The following is a 23,765-nucleotide window of genomic DNA, read 5'->3' as shown; positions in this document are numbered from 1 at the left end:
TCATTCCCTTCAGTCCATTTAGCTGTAACCTGCTTAGATAATAGCATATTCCATCTTGAGGTAACTTGCTTTGACCTGGAAAATTCATTTATTAAATAACCAGACTTGGTCTCAGTCTTCGGAGTAAATGATTTTCGCAGTTTTTGACACTTATTCTTAATTATTTATCTAACCAGATACACATACAGAGTATATACTTTTTCTTTAAATGTATGCATGTTTTTGGTAATAGTTTTTTAAAGGGCTAGTAAGTATAATGCTGAAGAATATGTTTTGAAACTTTCTCATATATATCTATAAAGAATTAAAGATAAAAGGTTAATTCTGATAAGCCCGTGGTACATGTCACATACTGACTATGGGGAAATGCTTTATGGGATCTAGAATTACACCTTAAAAAGCAATACAAGTTAACTTTTCATGGTATTTGCTCCCTCATCATAGTATTAAGTAAAGAGTGATTCAGACAGAATTAAATAGTTTAGAAAACTTACTCTTCAGTAACTAGTAATGTTTGAATATGTAGTGAAAGCCAAATTGTAAGGGCATTCACAGTTATTTCTGTAATCTTGCAAAGACTTAGTAATATCACAGGACACCTATCAGTTCTGTAGTCTAATTCATTCCAGACCCTTTGTAGCATGTCATTATTAGTAATGACAGACACATTGTGTTCCTTCATTTCCTCAAAAAAGGAGTATGATAACTGGAAGATGCATAGTTGATTTATTACCTAAAAGGAGTAATATGAAAGCATTCAATTCTTTCTGAATCATCCTATACTATCAGAATGTGTATATATTCTTCTCACTGAAAGTTTGACAGAAATCGAAGTAAAACGTCTATTGTAAATAGAGGGGAAAAATAATGATACACTTAGGAAGAGCTCACTTGCATGAAATGATCATAAGACACAATTTTTAACGAAGTAACTAGCTTCCTTAATTTTAATAGAGGTTTTTAATTCCCTTAAAGAGAAGTAACAAAAGGTCAAAGAAAGTACACATGCTTGATCTTTTTATTGAGGAATGTTGTTTAAGTATCTAATGCCTAAAACTCAGATTTCCAAATAATAAATATTAGACCTGTTCCAATTGGACACTTATTTTGTAGGTATTATTTTTTACAAAATTTTATTGATTCGAGAGTGTGCGAGAGAGAGCAAGAACATGGGCAGGGGCAGAGGGAGAGGAAGAGGGAGAAGCAGATTCCCCACTGAGCAGGGAGCCCAATGTGGGGCTTGATCCCAGGACCCTCGGATCATGACCTGAGCTGAGGGCAGACACTTAAGCAACTGAGCTACCCAGGCGCCCCTATTTTGTAGGTAATAGATATGTTATTAAGTCTAGCTGATATTATTTTTGTTACTTAATTCATTAACTTAAAGTTACAAAAAATTTAAGACCTTGGTGTCTTTTTTTTTCTTTTGCATTTTTTTCGTTGTTGTTTATTTTTTATTTATTTTGATTATGTTCAATTAGCCAACATATAGTACATCATTAGCTTTTGATGTAGTGTTCAATGATTGATTAGTTGCATATAACACTCAGTGCTCATCACATTACTTGCGGTCCTTAATACCCGTCACCTGGTTGCCCCATCCCCCTACCCTCCTCCCCTCTGTAACTCTCAGTTTGTCTTCCTCTCTGATTTCTTCCCATTCAGTTTTCTCTTCCTTCCCCTATGGTCCTCTGCACTATTCCTTGTATTCCACATATTAGTGAAACCGTAAGTCTTTAAGACCTTGGCTAACTATTTTCACATTTTTAAAAGCTTTTTAATTGCAGTATAGCCTGTCTACAGAGAAGTGCACAAATCGTAAGTTATAGCTTGTTAATAATTATCTAATCAGCATTACCCATATAACCTTTGGGATTTCTTTTTACAGGAGACTTTGCAACAATTGATCATGATGTCATTGCCAAATGTCTTAATCATTGGCAAAAATCCTTTTTCTGGTAAGTATTAAAATTGGCATAATGTGATACTAGTCTTAACTTTGCGTAATACTGTAATGCTTATAAAGATCTTGCTTATTTATATGAACACGACAGGTTTTTCATGACCCTAGGGAAAGTCAGAGGTGATACTCCATTTTGTAAAGAGAAAATAAACAGAATATTTGTAATATGTAGATGGGATCAGACATACATTTTGTTTAAGTCCAGTATTTTTTCAACTCTACCAAATAGCTACTTTTCTGTAATGATTTTTAGTGTCTCATTATAAACAAGTATAGAAGATAATGTGGGTATAAGATCAAAGGAACATAACCTTAGGAAAGAAGTGATTTTGAAGTAATTTCTAGGTTTGTATTCCTACATCTGCTTGCATTACCAGAGCTGTTTGAATCTAAGATTTTACTGACTGATGTTGTAGTTTATATTACACTACTTCTAAATGGAAAGATGAGAAGCAGTTTTCTTAGATCATTTAAGGCAGAAGTTTCTGCCTTTTGTCAGATTTTAAATGTGACCTGTTCAGAGTTTTGATTTTTAAATAATTAGGAAATTAGCAGCTACTAACCATTTCAACAATGGACTTACTCTTTTAGGCTACCCAGAACCCAAATCCAAGTATATTTTCTCCAAACCCCACCCCCAATTCTCATTCAAACCAAACAAAAATAAAGCCAAAATAAAAACTAAAATCAAGCAGCTATTTTTCCTGAGGAAATTACCATTTAGATGAAGTGAATTAGGAGTTTAGATAGTCTTTAGAGATATTCTGGGATATTCGGTTATATAAATTAAAAAAATGAAAAAAGTTTATATGTAGAATGGAATTATTTTCAGTTTTACATGCATTTAGGAATTAGCTACCAAATTATAGAGACCAGGAATATAAAGAAAATGGTCTTTACTCTGGAGGATCTTGTGTTTTGGTGAGAGATACACAGATGACTGGGAAATCATATAATAATTAATACAAAATAGAGCTATGTAAAAGTGTTAAGACATATAAAATATGGAGCCATTATTCTTAAAGTTGGCAGATTAGTGAGGTTTGGGGACCATTGGTGGGCTGTTGGCGAGGGAAGACTACACTGAGATGTTAGAGCTGTGCCTAGGATTATGATTAGTAAGTAGTTCACTAGAGGGATGAGTGTAGGGAAGAAAGACAAGGAAAGAGAGTGACAGAAGCGAAGGCAGAGGAGTGTGGATGTGTATATATTTGGGGAAGGGTGATTAGTGTGGTAATTAGTAGGTTGTTTCCTGGAGAGTAGGAAGAAATGTTTGAAAAGAAGATTTGGACTTTGTCATAGACGATTGCCCTGATGGTGAAATTTAGCCCAAAGAAGTGACTTTTTTTTTTTTTCCGGCTGTATGTTTTGAGAAAATCTGAATTGAGTATTGTTCAACAGCAAATGTACTATCCAGTTCTGTTACAGATCATTAATTTTATCCAGATTATTATATACATTCATTTTATCAGCTTTGCTGTAACATTTAAGGTTTTGATCCTCATAAGCCTACAGTGGAAAGCCATTTAAATTTTATAGGTAGCTGAATCATATATAAGATATGTGTTTTAGAAAGAAACATTAATAGGCCTAAGAGAAGCCAGACCTATTAGGAACCATTTGGTTGAATTTATGGCATGTCCCTATATCAGCAGGTAATTTGGTATATTGGTGTGGTATAGTCATTTATGGAAAACTGGTGGATTTATATAGTTAGCATACTTTAATATATAGAGCCTTGAAAGCCATTTTATCTATGCTGCAGCCCTTCAAAATTGACATCCTTGCCCATTTCTTCTCTTACCACATTGTGCACACAGAGCTACTTTTTTGACTTCTTCACTATACTTGCATACTTAATCCTCGGGTCAAGTTATTGTGAATATTACCTTTAGAAGGGATTCTACCAATGTAAGAAAGAGAGTTGAACTAAAGCAAAATGTAGTACTTAGCAATCGTTTTTATTGCAGAACAAGGCACAGAAGAAGTTAAAAAGTTGCTTTTACTTTTACTGGGTTGTGCAGTTCAGGTAAGTTAAAATATTTCTTCATATTTTCATTTTAATAACTTCTTTATATGTTTTTTCAGGCTCTAGTTTCTGAAAAACTTAAAGATGGACTGTTGCCTTTCAAAGTCTATGTTAGGAACTTTTCAATAACTATGACCTTCCAAGGAGATTTTGAAGGAAAACACTCCATTATTTTATTTCAAACTGTACTTACATTATCAGATAGTTGTATATTATCAGATAGTTGTATTTTAAAAAATGTTACTGTATTATTTTTTATTTTGAGGCTTTTACTGGCCCCAAGTTTTTCAAATTTCCTTAGAGGTATTCTTAAGAACTTCTCCCAGAATATCCTTATGATTTATGTGTGCGTGTTTGTATGTTACAGAAGGGAGGATTAACAACAGAGAGAGGTAGAAATTATGAAAAATGTTATTTAGGAGTCTGGATTATTATTATATTACCCTTTTGATGAGTGATTATAATAATAGCAGCTATGATTTATTGAATGCCTACTTTGTGTCAGGTATGATTCTTATATAGGTTTTCTTATATCTTTTTTCATATAAGGAGATTGGTGTTTAGATAGGATGATATTTAAGTTACCCAATTAAGACACTTGTGAGAGTCGGAAAGGGTACTGCTAACAGTTAGAATGGAACTGCATCTGTAAGCTGGGGCTGTGTCTGACAAACCAAGGCGGTTGCTCTAGATTCATATTGCCAGCAGGCCAAAGGGTTAAGTTTAAACTCTGGTCTGACTTCAAAACCTATTTCGCTATGTTGATTTTTCCTTTAATTGGCCATTTTTTGGATAAGCGATTACAGTGTTAAACTATCTCAATTATTTGTGGAATGAATTTATTTGTAAACAAATAAATACTGTGATCACAAGTAATTTTTTACATACATATGCCAGAAATTAGAATTCCAAGAGAATGTGGCTTTTGGAGCTAACTGCTTGGGAGCTATATACTTACACAATGCATGTTATTAAAGTTCCGTGGTCTGTAATATACAGGTGTTTACTTCATAATTGATTATTCAGTAAATATAGTGTTTGTGGTCATTGCTGTTCCAATTTGGTCATCAGATCCTAAATTAGAAACACAGCCCTTAATTATTTACAGCCTTCAATATGGTATTTGCTTTTAAAAATACCCTCTATTGATGGATGTTATGTAAATTTAAGTAACATAGTGACAGCATAAATTTTGGTTGTAACTTCTGGTTACTATTTGGTTGTTATTTCTGGTCACTAAAGTTGACAGTGGGAATGGAGTGGAACTAAGGACTTTCTATGAACAGTTTAGGGAAAGCCTAAAATATTAAAGAAACCATCATTATTACCATCTGTAAAAGGAACAATAAAAGCTTATAAAATCTAAGCTGCTAGCCCCTACCCTATTTTCTATAACAGTAATATGCTATATTTAAGATAGAATTTAGATTTCATCCTGTCGGTATTTGGGAACCACTGACATCAGTGTGTAACATTGGCTAATGACGTCAGATGTGTAACAGTCAGAATCTCCTGTCAGTCTTTAACTGTCTATAAGAACAATTAGAAATCTTTGTTGATACGGAAGAGCTAAAATGTACTTCAGGACAAGAGACTATTGACAAAATCAATCAGCTAACAAGTATTCTTTGAACACTTTCTAGAATGTAATCTCTGTTACAGAAAATCTGTCATTGTGTAATTCAACAGATTAAAAGTCTAATGTTTAACATAATATGTAAGTGGCAGAAATATGTTTTTCCACATCAGGATTAGTTTTATCTGTTATACTTGTGATTCATAGGTAGAAATAGTAAGTTAAAGTTTGCTGATATGATACTAAAGTCCATCAAAGGGCAGGAAGTTTTAAGAGATACTATATTCATGAAAAGAAATAGAAATGGAAGGAAGCATAAGGAAATTGGAAAAAATTTGTTTCTTTTGACGAAGAAAGTATGAAATTCTTAAGGGGAAGCAGCATTCAAAAACAGTAAATCAGGGACACCTGGGTAGCGCAGTCGTTAAAGCGTCTGCCTTCGGCTCGGGGCGTGATCCCGGCATGCCGGGATCGAGTCCCACATCGGGTTCCTCCGCTGTGAGCCTGCTTCTTCCTCTCCCACTCCCCCTGCTATGTTCCCTCTCTCGCTGGCTGTCTCTCTGTCACATAAATAAATAAAATCTTTAAAAAAAAAAAAAAAACAGTAAATCAGTCACTGTTCAAATTTATAAATTTATAATTAAGAATAAATTTATAATTAAGACTTTTTATCCTCAATTATACATAAAACCACAGGAATAACTTTGAATACAAAGAAGACTCTTCAAGGCCAGGGCTTAGCTATTTCCATTATTGACTAATTAAACCAGTCCAGTTCCACCAGAATCTTTTTTTAGTGGATAACACATCTTCTGAAGCTGTCAGAGCACCAGCTAAAATTTTTATGGACACATCGCTCTGCATCCCATCCATGAAATAGTTGAGAGATTACCATGCGAAATCATCCTACACAGAAGGAAAAATGTTTGCAGTGTATGTTGTTTACAAATATTTTTCTTCAAAGACCATGTAAAATTCAGCAGAACTTAGTTTTATATTAATACTGACTACTCAGTATCCAAAAATATTATTTATTTTGGACTTTCCCAAGGTTGCATAGTGTTGAAAGTAACTGAGTGTCAAGTGTGGTTGGAATTAAAATTTTGACCTTTATGTGTGCCCTCACAAGCAATTCTAACACTAGTATTTGATTCAGAAACTATTTTTGAACTTGGACAGCTTGAGGGCTACAGCCTGTTGTTTTCCTACCAGTTATCTATAAAGCATCCTAAAAATTAGCATTTTAGAACATTAATTATCCCATTACATTTTGAGGAAATAAAACAATACATAGCTTGGCTTTTTTTTTTGTCTGAGAATACATGAAAATAGCAAATGTAGCTTAATATAAAGAGGGAATTTTTTGCTGATACTGTTTTTTATTTTTTTAGTCAGGAAAAATTTATAATAATATAAAATTCACCATTTTACTAAATTTAAGTGTAGAGTTCATCAGCATTAAATACATTCTCATTGTTGTGCAATCATCACCACTACCCATCTCAGAACTTTCCTCATCTTCCAAAGCTGAGACTTTATATCTGTTAAACAATAACTCCCTGTATCTCTTTTACTCCCAGCCCCTGGCAACCACCATTCTCTACTTTCTGTCCCTATGAATTTTACTACTGTAGGACATTAGTGGAATCATACAGTATTTGTCCTTTTATAACTGACTTATTTCACTTAGCATAATGTCTTTAAAGTTCATCTGGGTTTTAGCACGTGTCAGTGTCCTAACTTTTAAGACTAAATAATAGTCATAGTATGTATATACTACATTTTGTTTATTGATGGACAGTTGGGTTGCTTCCACTTTTTGCCTATTGTGAATAATGCTGTTATAAACATAGGTATACAAACAGCTGTTTGAGTCCCTGCTTTCAGTTCTCTTGCTGTCTATCCAGAAGAGAAACTGCTGGATCATATATGGTAGTTCTTTTTTTAACTTTCTTAGGACCTGCCATAATGTTTTCCATAGTGTCTGTACCATTTTACATTCCCTCCAACAGTACACAGGGTTCCAATTTCTCCATATCCTTGCCAACATTTATTATTTTCTGTTTTGGGGGCAAGGGGAAAGCCATTCTTTAAAGAGGGGATTTTAGTTTTTTATTTTTATTTATATTTTATGTGCTTATTTTGGTTTTACTTTTGATAGAACTATGATCTGTTCAGTTATTGGTGTTCTTATTCTTATTGAAAACACTGTAATGTGTTTCTCACTTTATTGTTTTCTTTGTTTTGGGTACTCTTTCCTCTATTTTAGTATAGTTTTTCCTCATAATCCTGTCTTTTTTAATAAGAGAAAGCACTGAGAGTACCAAGTGAAAGCGTGAGGAATTTGAGGAATTAAGAGCTTAAACTAGCTGGTGAAAGATGTAGAACTTTAGGGTTAATGCAATGCTTCCTCCAGGCCCCAACTTCCTACCAAAGTAACTTTTCTTTTTTTTTTTTTTTAAATTAATTTATTTGAGAGAGAGAGAGAGAGAGAGCAGGGGAAAGGGCAAAAGGAGAAGGGGAGGGAATCTTAAGCAGACTCCATGCTCAGCAAGGAGCCCAGTGCAGGGCTCGATCCCAGGACCCCGAGATCATGACCGGAGCAGAAATCAAGAGTCAGGTGCTTAACCTCTTGAGCCACCTAAGCAAACCCCCCCCCAAATAACTTTTCCACACTTTTCTTTCTGTACTTTTCTTGGAATATCATGGTAATCTGCTGACTTTAGGTATCAGCTGTTATAATATAGTTAGAAATAACTTTAGTGTCCATAACACATTAAGAACTTTATATAAAGATAAAAGAGAGCTCAATTTTAAGTGGAAAAAACCAATTTGCTGATGATTATTTAGTCTTCACAAGAGTCTTCATAGATGGAAGTAAAACTATTTCTATGTCTATTTTTAACACCAGACTTCTTTATGCTCTAGAATGGGGCTTCAGTACAGTAGCCAGGGTGAGCCACATGTGGCTAAATTAAAATTAATTGCTATTAATTATTATTAATAAAATGAAAATTTCAATTTCTTAGTTGCACTAGCTACATTTTGATATTCAGTAGCCACTTATAGCTAGTGATTACTGTACTGGGCAACACTGATATAAAATGTTTGGTCCGATTATTCAACTTCAGAGTTTTATCTTCTCTCATTCTCTTTTCCATCTTGATAGTTTTTCTTTTTTCTGTCCCTCAAAATCCTATAACCTTTATTCTGTATTCTTTAAGAAGGCTTAACCTATTTATAAAGCATATTTGGAATTCTTAAAAACTTTTAGAGTTTGAATAAAGATGAGATTTAATAGAAATTGTGAGTATTTTAAGAGTAAAAGAAGAATTCTCATTGATTTGTGTTGAGTCTATGTTAAAGATGAGCTCCTAAAGATAGTATAAGTGAAGAAACAGTGGCTATAGGGCTTAGAAGGAAAGTTTATGTGTTAAGTTTAAACTGAAGGCAAACAAATATATGGCAGTTGAATTGGGAGACCCTTCCAATGAGTCATAGTCATCACAACCCTGCTATTTTATGTGCTCATTGGCTCGAAAACCACACTTGGGCAACATCTTTGGAAGCATTAAATTTAAAAATTGGGCATACCATTCCTAAAAAGTTAGTTATGCTACATATGTACTATCAGAAAGTCATTCTTAATTGTTCTCACTAGACCTGTCAAATATTATTTACTAGATTAAAAAAAAAATTTTGTTTTTAAATTGACTAATTTTCATCCCATCCCCCCAAAACTCGATTTCCTAGTCACAGCTAGAAATTGTACATTGTTAGTAATTTAATTTTAAGTATTATTATTTCACTCTAATAATTTTGTTTTTACAGGACAGAACTGTTTGTACCGATGGGAATGTGTTAAGTTAAATTGTAGGCAATAGAAGTAGAATGTTATAATTTGATATAATAAATATGTAGAGTACAAAGCAGAACCTTGCTAAGTTTCTTAATGATCAAAGAACCAGTTTTTCTTTTTGTGATATATTCTCTTCACTAGTAGTTGAGTAATTGGCCCAGGAGATGCAACTAAGCTAGACAAAGCACTGCTGTCTATTTTGTATGCACTTCTCATTTGGTAGCTGCAAGAATACAGTTATACCAGCAGTTGGATTGCAGTTTAAGAGATGTAGACGGGAGGCAGAGATATTAAGATGCATGTTAAACTGTTATTCAGTACTTACTAGAAAGAAAAAGATTAGGTTTACTTCATAATATTTTTAATTTATATAAAGATTTTTAAAAGTTATACAATAAAGAACTACTGCCTTTATTCCACTCAGTACATGTGTACTTGTATATATACTCTTAAATTTTTGCCCCTGGTAACTTTATGTTATGGTAGAAACAAATCAAATATTTATTGTACTACCTTATAAATGTTGAACTGGGCCTCAAAAGTAGGTTTCTTTTATTAAGATTGATAGGATGAAGATGTGAGAATGGATTGTAAGCTTGAAGTAAAAATTGCTTACAATTTTTTTTTCCCAAGAAGAAAGGCTGTTTTGTTTGATGATAGCCAAAGACTGACTGAGCTTTTTGGCAGTATTCCGAATTCTGCCACTGACTCACTGTGTTTTTTGGCAAGTAACTTATCCTCCCTGAAACAAGTTCTTGATTCTTTACTTTTCTGTTTGTAAAGTTAGCATAATAATATTGTACTGACCTCAGATGGGTTGTGTAATGGTTTCCCACTTTAGAACTTTACAGCATAAAAATAGTATGGGTTTTCAGTGCTGTGCTTTTTAAATAAATATTTCTAAATTGTTATCTTTTCATTAGGTAAGTATATTAGACCATTTAAATGCAAAACAAACAAAACCCTCATTGTACTGTTCAAAACATAACGAAGTTTTTTGGCCTGATGAGTTTTTGGTTATTTACAACATATTATGACTATAGTGCATAAAATGTGAGTGATCATTTTATTAATTTCTTTTAGTGTCAGAAAAAAGAAGAATTTATTGAAAGAATTCAAGGTTTAGATTTTGATACAAAGGCAGCAGTTGCAGCACATATTCAAGAGGTAATAACCTACACATAGTTTTTATATACTAATTTTTTTGAAGCTTGTGGTGTGTTTATATCTCCCCAAATACTTGAAGTCCTAGGGCAAGCAAGAACAAATCAAGGTCAGATACAGATGAACCCTGCCGTTAGACACATTATCGTCTTCTCTTTAGAGGTAACTTCTTAAACGAATCCTCATGGCACAGTGCTAACTTCAGTGTACTGTTGCCTTTATCCATAGGGACGTTAGGTAGAAAGTGTTTAAGGAATGAAGTGTATGTCTTTGTTAGCACAGAATGAACAGTATTGTAAATGGAAGCAGCAGAAAGTGGACCACTTTCTTCAATTCAATTCAAAACTAAAGTGAGAGGTAAGATGATAACCTTAGTACTAAGCCATTCCAGTGATTTCCGTTTGAATGAATGGACACAGTATAATTTTTATTGAAGATATTACTTGAATTATAACGCATTAGTGATTTGTAACATCCATATAAAAACTAAGTCTAGGACATATTGTGCAGTAATAAGTAATTAAGTTAACAGATGGATTTTAAAAGCTGCTATTTCTGTATCTATCTAGTCTTGAGCTTTTAATCTTATACACTTAACAAGACTTTTTAGAACTAGAGCATGTTAAACTCTACATGTTGATTAGAAAGAGAACTAAGGAAAGGGAGAGAATTTTTAAATAGTAAAAACTGGTAGTGTTTAAAATATTCTCTATTTGAATGACCTGTGTTGCATATATCATCTTTCCTCTTCGTTAGCATTCATAGAGTCCAGCTTTCTTGTCTGTAATATTGTTGTCAACAGTAAGCATATTAGAGCTCCACAAGATAGAGGGAGGGTTTTTGGTAGTTTCCCCTTACATACGTTTGTCTGTTTATGCTAGTTTTGTGGTTTGTATTTTATTTTGAATAAATGCTAAGTATTGCAAGTTACTAAATTTGCCATCATTCTTGAAAGTGTTATTTTTGTGGTTTCTTGTGAAAGTTAAAGCAGAATATCAGAATCACAGTGAGAAAAGGAAAGCAAGAAATAAGTATTTCATTTATGTAACTTTTCCATTCTTTAAAAAATCCTTATTTTAGTAGTCCTTTTCTCCTAAGGTTCTGTGACAGTGTCATCTTCAGGCTCTATAAAGATGTAGCTTTTCAAGTATAAAAATGCAATAACATATATCCTACAGGATTAAAAAACTTTGGCTTTTGGATCAAGCACAATAAATTTAGTCTTACCTAAAGAAAAGTTCAACTGATTTTGTTAAAACAGTTGTCAAACATATCAATATTACCTTCCCCTAGTAATGCCTGAATTAAATGTTTAACTTTTTAGTTGGCAGAAAAACAAATGTAAATTTATTTATAGATAATATTTAGTAAAAATAATTCTTATTTTTAGCTTTTTCATCATTCATTAATTTCAGCTGTTCTTTAGGCATCATATTTGCTTCTCATATTTTTATGATAAGGGATATATGATATTTGAGCTAATATTGTACTAAAATGAAATCAGTTTTTAAGTATTAGCTATTCTAAAAAATTGTTTATTTTGGTTGCTTTGCTAAAGGTAACCCATAATCAGGAAAATGTGTTTGATCTGCAATGGATGGAAGTGACCGATATGTCTCAAGAGGAAGTAGAACCACTCTTGAAAAATATGGCATTACATCTAAAAAGACTTATAGATGAGAGAGATGAACATTCAGAGGTTTGTAAACTTCTTTCAGTATATTGTGAAAGTTTGCTTTCCAAAAAGAGTGATTTCAGAGGGTTTTCAAAATTGATACTCTGTTTCTTAGAAACAGGTAATAAAGTACTTTATGTGTGTTTTTTGTGCAACACAGGAACCAAAAAAGGGTAGATAAGAGCCCCAAATTGCTAGTGAAGAGATTGCGATTAGATTTTTTTCCCGTCCTTTCTTTTAAATTATTATTCTGATTTTGTTCTCGTGTGTTTTTAAGTCATCCCCACAGCTCTGGCAACAGTACAAAAGTGTGAAACTGAAAATACTATTGATGTAAATGGAAAAATCATTGCCTTGAAGCATGAGAATTTGCTTAAGGTTAATTTCTTAGTTTTATTGCCACATTTGAGGTTGGAAAAATAAGTTTAATAAAAGGAGAATAACAGGTGTTCTGAATAAAATGTCTCACAAAAGGTCTCAAATTTTTGTAGTCAGTAAATGAGGTGTGATTTTAAAAAAGAATTATTATAGGCTCCTGTAAGAGAGTACTTTGCTTTTTTAAAAGAGTAAAATTGTACCAGGTATTTTGCCTGCACTCTCTGAAAACAGCTAATAATTTTATAGGAGTCTAGACTTCAGTGCATGTGATGGTGAGTAGTATTTTGTTAATAGCAGACCAAAGTACTCTGCCGTTCAGAAGAATGTGTAGCTTTGATCAGTTTTTCCATTTACGTGGGAGAGACAGGTGTGTGTGGGGGGTTAAAGATTTATTTATTTATTTATTTATTTATTAGAGAGAGCGTGAGCGGGAGGGGCAGAGGGAATGGGAGAGAGCATCTCAAGCTGACTCTGCACTGAGCATGGAGCCCAATGTAGACATCAATCCCAGCACCCTGACATCATGACCTGAGCCAAAACCAAGAGTTGGACGCTTAACTGAGTACACCACCAAGCCGCCCCTGGAAGAGACAGTTTTGAGCTTATTTACAGAGAATTTGATTACTCTTTGGGCTAATGAAAGACTTGCATAGAAGAAATTCCTAAAGGTTTTTTTTTTTTTCCTGGACAATATAGATGGGAATTTTCAGTTTTTCTTTAGGCATTAAAAGAGAACAAAAGATGGGAAATAAATACTTTAGAGCAACAACTAAATTTTTAAAAAAATCTAAGACAGTAAGAGCAAAGGAAGTGTGAATTGGAAAAAATGGCCCTAATATATATCAAACTTATCCTGAGATACTGAGATTACTTCATTTTCAATCGGAGTTTTGACCCATATGCTTTATCTTCTTATATTAGCACCTTTTTACCGCTTTATTAATTTTCTACAATATTCTTCTATTTGTATTTCTTCTATTTGTGTTTTGATAAGATGTCCTCCAGCTTCTGAGGGCATGTATGCATTGTTTGATCTCACTTCCATGAAGTTATTAATATAGGATGAAGAAGGAGGATATTATTTTGGAGAAATGAGAACAAAATGTTTGTCATTATATGATTTATGTTAAAACTAAGGAATATGAAACACTATACTGATTGTTTGAAAAACTTTTTAAAATATATTATCCTGCCTGATTAAGCATTTTGGTTGAATTTGTTTTTTTAACAAGAAAAAAGTGGTCGTGTTCTCTTGTCTCAAGGTATTTGGAAACAAGTTGCTAGCTGGTTTAAACCCAGTTCTCTAGGGGAAAATTTTTTAATTTGGGTCACCAGTGGACTAATTAGAAAAGATCCTTAAAAATAATTATGAAAAATATTAGACAAATGTAAACACAATATATAAATGGAATAATTTTGTAGCAATCAATTGGCTTGAAACAGGTTCTTATTTAGATTTTTCCCTTTAGCTCTTCTGTTTTTCCCTCCAAAATATTTTATATAAAAATTTTATATAAAAAATAAAATAGAAGAAAGTTATATGTCACACTGAATAAACACATTGAAAGCGTGTGTATGGTTGTGGTTTCTAATTTCTCTACAAAATTTACCAGCCATGCTGGAGGAAAGAAAGGAGTATCATATTCATAACATTTTTTGGAACATTCAGAGTACAAAAGCATCATGTTCATTTTTAAGTGCAAAGAAAACTTACAATAAAAGACTTTAAAAATTACAAATAAAAATCTGTACATTAAGATACCTTTAAGGCCCTTCCATGTGTGTAGCATTATGTAGAAAGAAAAATGGAACTTCCAAGAGAGGAACCATCACATCAGGTCTTACACATACATCTGGGCCTTTCCAGCTTGCAGACCCATCTTTCTTAAGGGGAAGGTGTGCTCCTTGTTTGTGCCATGCTTATCCACAAACACCATGCTGAAGGAATAGAGTAGAAGTTGCAGTAACAGCCTGACTGGCAGAGCTAGTGCTGGAGGCATAATTTTTGCTCCTATCCTGTTGATGGGGCTCAGGAACTTGCCTGTCAGGTCCACCGCGGTGATGTGTCAAAGATCCAGGCCATACTGTGCTTGTGAAGACATTCCCATCTGCAGCCAGTAGAGGAGGGCTGTAGATAAGGACACAGTGAAGAGTCTCCTTTTCTCATAAAACTGGTATAGGAGTCATAAAACTGCTCTTCTGACACCCACATTGATGTTCATGGCTGTGCAGGTGGGCTCCATGCCAATCCAGGTTAGGTTGAATCAACAGAGTCTAGCAGGGTTACCCTGTAGCTTGTAGCCACTTATGCAAGAGAACTAGCAGGTGGCTGTACTTATTGCTGCTGCTGGAACACATCATGTAAGCGTACCCTAGGGTGTTGAGTTTACTTTTTTGTCTGACTCTTACTTTAACTTGAAATTTGCAAATGTCCTTATTCTCAGCTCTGTCATAGACTGTACTGGGTTTGTGACCTCCTAGAAAATTTGAGCTTTGGAGGATCCCTTTTAGAATAACATCAGTTAGAATTCTTTCTGCTTGTTTCTTCCTTCAGGGGTCTCCAAGGAACCCAGACTGGCAGCTTATTAAGTTAAGCAATGCATTTCTTCATACTTAGCCACTTAATTCTAGGAGGTTCCATATCAACAAGGGAGGCTAGTTGGCTGCTCCAGGGCTTTCTGTCCATACATGTTGTATATCCTGATGAGCAGTAATACTCCGGGAGTTAAAGTAGGCACCATCTATGCACTTAAATATCCTCCATTTACTGTCATGGCAAGGGTTAGACATCCCTTTCAGTCAGTATTAGGAAGCTTCAGGCTGCTCACAGGGGATGCCCTTCCTTGTCAAAACAGAGTCCTTTTTTTCTGTTTTGATTGATCTTTTGTGGTAATTCTTTTATTTCATCTAGAAAGTGTAATTTGTTCACTCTTTTTAATTATTCTTCACTCCTATTAATTCTGTGTAACATGTATTTCTTAAATCCTCCTCTTTTACTAAAAACCAAATAGATTTTAATGAATTTAAGATCTCTTTATTGTCACTCTTTATTTTATGCCAAGCATTATGTTATGTGTATAATAAACTACCTTTGTAAGTCAGTACAATGACCCCATCTTAAAAAAAGAAGATACTTGAGCTCAGGGAAGTTAAACTGTTTCCCAAATCTGATTCCAACCCGTGTTCCAGTTTCTAAAACCTTTGCCCAAAACCATGATTGTGCTGAGCACATCTCTGATTCTTTTCTTTAATTGGGAGTTCTGTAAGTAGAGTTATTAAGTCACTTGAATTTTTTTCTTAGCTTTGGTATATCTTTTTCTGTTATATATATTCTTCAGGGTATATTAATAAATACCTGCTTTTTGCAAGATCTTGTGCTAAGAGTGCTTGGGAGCAACAAACTGACAAACTTTCAAAAAAGGATGAAAGATTGTTACAATCTGCTGGGGAAGTTATTTTAATAAAATAATTCAGGGGTTTTTTTATTAAGTTTTTGTTTAGGTTCCAGTTAGTTGACATACAGTGTAATACTAGCTTCAGGTGTAGAATTTGGTAATTCAACACTTCATACAATACCCTGTGCTCATCACAAGAAATGCAGTCCTTAATCCCCACCACCTGTTTCACCCATCACCCCACCCACCTCCCCTCTGGTAAACATCAGTTTGTTCTCTGTACTTAAGAGTCTGTTTCTTGGTTTGCCTCTCTCTCTCTTTTCCCCCTTTGCTCATTTGTGGTTTTTGTTTGTTTCTTAAATTACACATATGAGTGACTTATTTCACTTAGTATAATACTCTCTAGCTCTATCCATGTTGTTGCAATGGCAAGATTTCATTCTTTTTTATGGCTGAGTAATACTCCATTACATACACACACACACACACACACACACACACACCACACCACACCACACCACACCACATATTCTTTATCCATTTGTCAGTCAGTGGGCATTTGGACTGTTTCCATAGTTTGGCTTTTGTATCCCTTTGAATTAGTATTTTTGTATTCTTTGGGTAAATACCTAGTAGTGTAATTGAGGTTCGGAGGGTGGTTCTATTTTTAACTTTTTGAGGAACCTCCATACTGTTTTCCAGAGTGGCTGCACCGGTTTGCATTCCCACCAGCAGTGCAAGAGGGTTCCCATTTCTCCACATCCTCAACAACATCTGTTGTTTCTTGTGCTTTTGATTTTAGCCATTCTGACAGGTGTGAGATGACATCTCTTTGTAGTTTTGATTTGTTTTCCCTGATAATGAGTGACATTGAGCTTCTTTTCCTGTGTCTGTTGGCCATCTGTCCGTCTTTGGAAAAATGGTCATGTCTTCACATTTTTAAATTGGATTATTCATTTTTTGGGTATTGAGTTTTATAAGTTCTTCATAGATTTTAGATACTAACCCTTTATCAGATATGTCATTTGCAAAAATCTTCTCCCATTCTGTAGGTTGCCTTTTAGTTTTGTTGATTGTTTCCTTTGCTGTGCAAAAGCTTTTTATTTTGATGAAGTCCCTATAGTTGATTTTTGCTTGTGTCTCCCTTGCCTCAAGAGACACCACCTAGAAAGCAGTTGCTACAGCCAGTGTCAAAGAGGTTACTGCCTGTGTTCTCCTAGGATTTTTATGGTTTCAGGTCTCACATTTAGTTCTTTAATCCATTTTGAATTGATTTTTGTGTTTGTATAAGAAAGTGGTCCAGTTTCATTCTTTTACAGGTCACTGTCCAGTTTCCTAATGCCATTTGTTGAAGAGACTTTTTTTTCCATAGGATATTCTCTCCTGCTTTGTTGAAGATTAATTGACCATATAGTTGTGGGTTCACTTCTAGGTTTTCTGTCCCATTGACCTACGTGTCAGTTTTTGTGCCAGTACCATACTGTTTTGATCACTAGACCTTTGTAATATAACTGTATAAAAACTCTGGAGTTGGGGCGCCTGGGTGGCTCTGTCGTTAAGCGTCTGCCTTTGGCTCAGGGCGTGATCCCGGCGTTCTGGGATCGAGCCCCACATCAGGCTTCTCCGATGGGAGCCTGCTTCTTCCTCTCCCACTCCCCCTGCTTGTGTTCCCTCTCTCGCTGGCTGTCTCTCTCTCTCTCTGTCAAATAAATAAATAAAATCTTTTTTTAAAAAAAAAGTCTGGAGTTATGATGCCTCCAGCTTTGCTTTACTGTAATAAAATTTTGAAAGCAATAAGTACCCCCCCAAAATTGTATATCTAAATACTATAGGAATTTAGAGAAGGAAGACATTACTTACAGTTGCTAGTGGAATGTCTAGCATCAAAAGCATCAGAGAAGGCTCATGAAATTAGATTATGCTTTAGTAACATTTTTTGTCAGGTTTTTTTAAAAATGTTTGGAGGCCTTGAGCTAAAGAAACTACTACCATTAGAGAAAAGTCACATTGTCTACATAATCTTTAATGGAAAATGCCTCTGAATATTCTTAACTCTTAGTACGAGGTTTCTTTCTTTTTTCTTTTTAGAAAATATTTCGCAGCCCATAGTTCTTTTGTACACTGGCATCTGGAAACTCTTGATATCTCCATAATACCACGTACTAAGTTCAGATGTAGCACATGTCTTCTGTACTTTTCTTGAGTTTTCCACTTTGTGAATCATTGAACTCAATAATTTTGAGCAGCTGTTTTGGGCTCAGTACTATGCTAAATGAGATCAGAGATACAGAGGAGGTATAAGAAAGATTGTATCAGGTTTATGGGGGAAAAACCACATTGTAAATGAAAAACACAAGATAGCATATAATTAAATTCTAATTTCTTTGTGCATGAAACAAATATTTATTAAGTACTATGCACAGGCACTATTATTAGGTTAAGGAGATGTTAGAAGACAAGATTAAAGATAATGGAGACAGTAAGAAAATAAATAAAACTTGACTCCATGAAGACTGAGCCTGGGCTACTATGGAGATTACTAGTAACACTATTCACAGAGACAGGCACTTGGGCTGGGCGTGCTGGGTAGGTGGATAAGATGAGTAGTGTCAGTGAATGTATAAACTACCCTTCAAAAAGTAGCAATGAAAGAGAAGTAGAAGCGTAACGGAGGGAAATGTGGTCTTTTTTTTTTTTTTCCTAGATAGAAGATACTTGTATATATTTGAAGATCAAGGAGAAAAAAGCTAGTAGGAAGAGAGAAGCTGAAAATGTTCCAGAAATAAGGAGTATATGTTGGGAGCAAAAGATGCATAAAAATGGAGGATTTAATCTTAGGTGGTTTTGTTTCTTTGACAAGTTGGAGGAGAGGTCATTTATCAGAAGTGATAATAGCAGTTTACAGATGGAGGCTTAAGTAGAAAAAAATATGTTTAAAACAGTCATTGTAGAGAAATTTGTCAAGAAATTAAGATTTTCAATTAAAGGATTGATGGGCATTGAAAAGAGCTTAACTGAAAATAGATGGCAAGATGTGTCATAGGACTGTGTATTTTCTTGTTTGTTTTCCTTTTAGAGTTCTTTATTAGCTTGGAGAAGGAATTTTAAAAAAATGATGGTGGGTAAGGAAAATGACATAGTGTTTGAGTCAAACTTGAATTTGAATCCCTGTTATACCTGTCATTAAATGTGTGACTTTGTTAAGTTAATCTATATGAGCCTCAATTTCCTTATTTTAAAATAGCCATAATGCCTCTATTGTAGATTATAGTATTGGATGAAATCTTGTTGGAAATTCCCCTAATTGGAATTCTATAAATATTCATTCCCTTTTGTTTTTCCCCAAAGAGTGGGCTGTAGTCAAAGAATGGCATTGTAGTGTTACATTGGAAAGTAAGGATGACAGTTAAACTCTTAACTGTAGTTTCAAGCTGAGTAGAAACTCTAGAGTAGCCAGGAATAATCTGTACAGAAAGGAGGAGTTGAGTGATGAAGGGTTCAGGTGTACGTATGGTGCCATCGGAGTAATGCTAGTAAAGGAGGCATGGCACAAGAGAAGAGGAGTGGTTCCTTCATTGGAAAAGTCTGTATGTATTGAATAAGCAGTGGATGTGGAGTTGTAAAGAGAAAAGGGACTGAGAAGTTGTGTTCTGTAGCTTATTAGTAGGGCCACTGGAATTTGTGAAAGCAATAGTTGGGCAGACCTTGATTAGGTGCTGAAATATATCCCAAGGATGAAGAAATGAATCCTTATGGGTGGTTTAAAAAAACAAAAGAAGAAGAAGAAGGATAAAGTAATGATTTAGTGAGGGCATTATAAGACTTGGTGATAAGAAAGCAAAAATGGTGATTTCCTGGTCCTGAGGTGGTTAACCCACCTATTCTACCTGGAGTAAAACAGTTGAAATTACTATTCAAGATAATTTCTGTGTGCCTGAGAAGTTTGAAAGAATAGCTGAGAAATTGGTCTAGAATAAGAGAATTTTCCAATAAGAGGAAAATTGGAGGAATGGAGGAATTTGAGGTAAATATAAGGTTAAGTAGCCCTTAAAGTTCAGAATTGGGAAAAGTAGAATGAGATTTGTGTCCCATGGAGAGACTAAAGAAAGGAATAAAGGAAATGTTGAGATGGGAAGCAGATTACAACTAGTATTGCAAGAAAGAGAACATAGAATATGGAGTCAAGAGATTGGACCTGGGGGCGCCTGGGTGGCGCAGTCGTTAAGCGTCTGCCTTCGGCTCAGGGCATGATCCTGGCATTCTGGGATCGAGCCCCACGTCAGGCTCCTCCACTGGAAGCCTGCTTCTTCCTCTCCCACTCCCCCTGCTTGTGTTCCCTCTCTCGCTGGCTGTCTCTCTCTCTCTGTCAAATAAATAAATAAAATCTTTTAAAAAAAAGAGAGAGAGAGATTGGACCTGGAGTCTTGGCATTGCTACAAGTTTTGTGATCACGGACAAATCAGTCTCTGTGCCTCAGTTACGTTAACCTGCAGAGTTAAGAGATTGAACAAAACCTCTGAGGTTTTCTTGGTCCCTCTGAGATCCCTTTTTACAATTCTACAGCGATATTGTAGAATTCTGCAGTGATGGCAAGGTTGTATTTCTGTGCTGTCCAATACAGTAATCACTAGCTACATGTGGCTGTTATATACTTAAAATGCGGCTAGTATGACTAAGGAACTGTATTTTTAACCTTTTAAATTTGTAATTAGGGATGCCTAGGTGGCTCAGTCGGTTAAGCGTCTGCCTTCGGCTCAGGTCATAATCCCAGGGGCCTGGGATCAAGTCCTGCGTCAGGCTCCTTGCTCAGCAGGGAGCCTGCTTTTCCCTCTGCCTGCGGCTCCACCTGCTTGTGCACGCATGTGTGCCCGCGCTCTCTTTCTCTCTCTCTCTCCCCCTTCTTCTCTGACAAATTAATTAATTAATTAACTAATAATATCTTTATAAAAAATAAACTTGTAATTAAATAGCCACTTGTGCTACTGGCTACCATATTGGACAGCATAGTTGTAGACCTGTTGCTCTTGGGTTGGTTTCTTTCCTATGTCAACAAGTCTTTTACACCTTCCTAACAGTTGCTGTTTAGTGTAGTTATTTTACTACAATTGATTCCCTTTGTTAAAAAATTAGGAAGGGGAAAAAAAGTATTAAGTCTTGTTCTAACGTTATCCAGTAAATAGCTAATCCATGAACTGTTGCATGAAACTTTTTAAAAAGAGAGCTAACTATCACAAAGTTATTTTTGACTGGTGAATTGGTTTTGGTATTATAGGATAGTACTTAGTGAATAGTTTTGATGTGTTTCGTTCTCTGATATGTAGAATACTAACAGTGATTCTGTGTTTATTTCTATGTTTCCTTAGACTATCATAGAACTCTCTGAAGAACGGGATGGTCTTCATTTTTTACCGCATGCCTCTTCATCTGCACAGTCACCCTGTGGTTCTCCAGGCATGAAGCGAACGGAAAGTCGACAACATCTGTCGGTGGAACTGGCAGATGCTAAGGCAAAGATAAGAAGGCTTAGGCAGGAATTGTAAGTTGGTGATTTTCAAGGCTTATTGAATTTACATGGTTGCAAAGGTGACCTAAAAATGTTTTTTCAGCTTATGGAATATAGATCAGTTTTTCCGACTGCTAGCTTGTGTCATAGTTTTCACTAGTATTTGTCAAAATGAAAAATAAGGAGACTGGCATAACGTTTTCCTAATCCTAAATCTTATCAATTTAAAGATTGTCCTTTATTCTGAATTCATGTCCTTCCTACCTTTCTTATATTAAAACGATCTTTCTTTTATAAAATATTGTTCTTTCTTGGCAAATTGGGGTCTCCTTAATTTTTTAAATTTTATATTCTTTGACATCCAAAATACTGGCAACCACTGATTCAGCCAATAAGCTTAGTTCTTTAAAAGTTAATATTATAAAAGACTGAATTGTTGGTATACAGTATTATACAAAATAATTTTGTGTGTGTACCTTCTGTGTTGAGTAATTGAAATGCCTGAGTCATGTACTTAGACGTGGTAAATATTCAGATTGGTTAGTGCTGATGAAATTACATTTATTTAACTTTCAAAGATCATTTGAGAAAAGTCAGTGTAAATGTCACGTAAGTATTCCTTGGTGAATCACATGTAAAGGCATAACGAGTCTCTGCTGGAGATTTTTTATTTTGTACTTTAAAAAGAACAAAGGATTTTTATGTTTGGGGCCTTTTTCTTTTCTTTTTTTCTTTTTGGTTTGTTTTCCTGGAATTTGGGCTTCAGTATAGATTTAAAATTTAAAGCCACAATATAACAATTAAGTTTATTCACTGATTATTTAAAGCAGTTAGTTTAAGAAAGTGATTGAATATGCAAGGTAGAAAAAATATACAGTCTATAGGAAAATTTGAAAACAAAAAAAATACAGCTTTCATTGTGGATGTCTGCGCTATTATGTATCTATTGAAGTGAACACGCCCAGGATATTCTATAAACAGCTGCACCAGGAAAATTAGGGAAGAGATTGCTGTTATTAGTTTGACTGGCAGCTAATGGATAGCCTAAACAGTGAACACTAGTTCGTGCCATATAATTTAGCACAATCTTCTCCAGTCTTTAGATAAAGCATGCAATTAGAACTGTAATGATGGTTGTGAATTCATTTAACATTTTGCACTGTATTAGAATTTGATTTTTAAATGAAATTTACTTGGCCATGGAGTTTATTAAAATCCCAAACAACTTAGGGAGATTGATAAAATTTGGTTTCTCATATACTGACTGGAAAATGTAAGAATATTATTAATGAGTAAATAAATATGCCAGATATAGCAACTATTCCCAATAACTAACATTTCATCAAATACCATCTTTTTGTCCTTTGAAAATGTGTTTCTTCACAGATTTCTTTTATTAACATTTGTTCTAAGTCTTTTTGTTGGGACAGATCTTTCCAAAATAATGAAGTATGGAAATCGTGGTGGTTAAAAATAGTTCCGGTTGCCTTATACCTAATGGAAATAAATAATTGTAATGAGAACATGCAGATTAACTAATAGCATACTTACTTACAGGTGGTACATTATAATATAATTGCTTTGAGTTTATTAATATGCAGAGTAAAAATGTAATTTGCAATTTGGGTTTTTTTTTCTTTTCAGATTTTTATTTAAATTCTTGTTAGTTAACATATAGTGTAGTATTGGTTTCAGGAGTAGAATTTAGTGATTCATCACTTACATACAACACCCAGTGCTCATCACAACCAGTGCCCTCCTTAATACCCATCACCCGTTTGGCCCATCCCTCACCCACCTCCCCTCCATCAACCCTCAGTTTGTTCTCTCTATTGTTAAGAGTCTCTTATGGTTTGCTTCCCTCTCTTTTTTCTTTTTTTTTCTTTCCCATATGTTCATCTGTTTTGTTTCTTCCACATATGAGTGAAATCATATGGTACTTGTCTTTCTCTGACTGACTTATTTCACTTAGCATTATGCACTCTAGCACATCATTGCAAATGGCAAGATTTCATTCTTTTTGATGGCCCAGTAATACTCCGTTGTGTATATACACACCACATCTTCTTTATCCATTCATCATGGATGGATGTTTGGGCTCTTTCCACAGTTTGGCTATTGTTTTTGTTGTTGTTGTTTTGTTTTGTTTTGTTTTAAGATTTCATTTATTAGAGAGACAGAGTGTGTGTACACACAAGCACGGGAGGGGTAGAGGGAGAGGGA

At 34.6% G+C, this 23,765-nt stretch overlaps 1 protein-coding gene and 1 pseudogene across 8 annotated transcripts in view; one reads left to right on the top strand and one right to left on the bottom strand.

Annotated features, from left to right (window-relative positions):
• The window catches only part of CCDC88A (coiled-coil and HOOK domain protein 88A), a 120,842-nt gene that overhangs the window by 36,911 nt on the left and 60,166 nt on the right, over window positions 1-23,765 (top strand). For all 8 annotated transcript variants that reach the window (XM_087863412.1, XM_045788004.2, XM_087863413.1 and 5 more), the window contains exons 4-8: window positions 1,889-1,958; window positions 3,934-3,992; window positions 10,511-10,594; window positions 12,150-12,290; window positions 21,403-21,575. In XM_087863412.1, the coding sequence (XP_087719538.1) occupies window positions 1,889-1,958; window positions 3,934-3,992; window positions 10,511-10,594; window positions 12,150-12,290; window positions 21,403-21,575 (527 nt within the window). The remainder of the gene's footprint in view (window positions 1-1,888; window positions 1,959-3,933; window positions 3,993-10,510; window positions 10,595-12,149; window positions 12,291-21,402; window positions 21,576-23,765) is intronic.
• Window positions 14,486-18,263, bottom strand: LOC123786133 (sushi repeat-containing protein SRPX pseudogene; annotated as a pseudogene).

This window comes from Ursus americanus, chromosome 7 (assembly GCF_024610735.1).
Source record: "Ursus americanus isolate L20-20 chromosome 7, mUrsAme1.1.p, whole genome shotgun sequence".
Classification (NCBI taxonomy): domain Eukaryota; kingdom Metazoa; phylum Chordata; class Mammalia; order Carnivora; family Ursidae; genus Ursus; species Ursus americanus.
The sequence above is the reverse complement of the archived record's forward strand: the minus strand, read 5'-3'. Positions and strand labels throughout refer to the sequence as shown.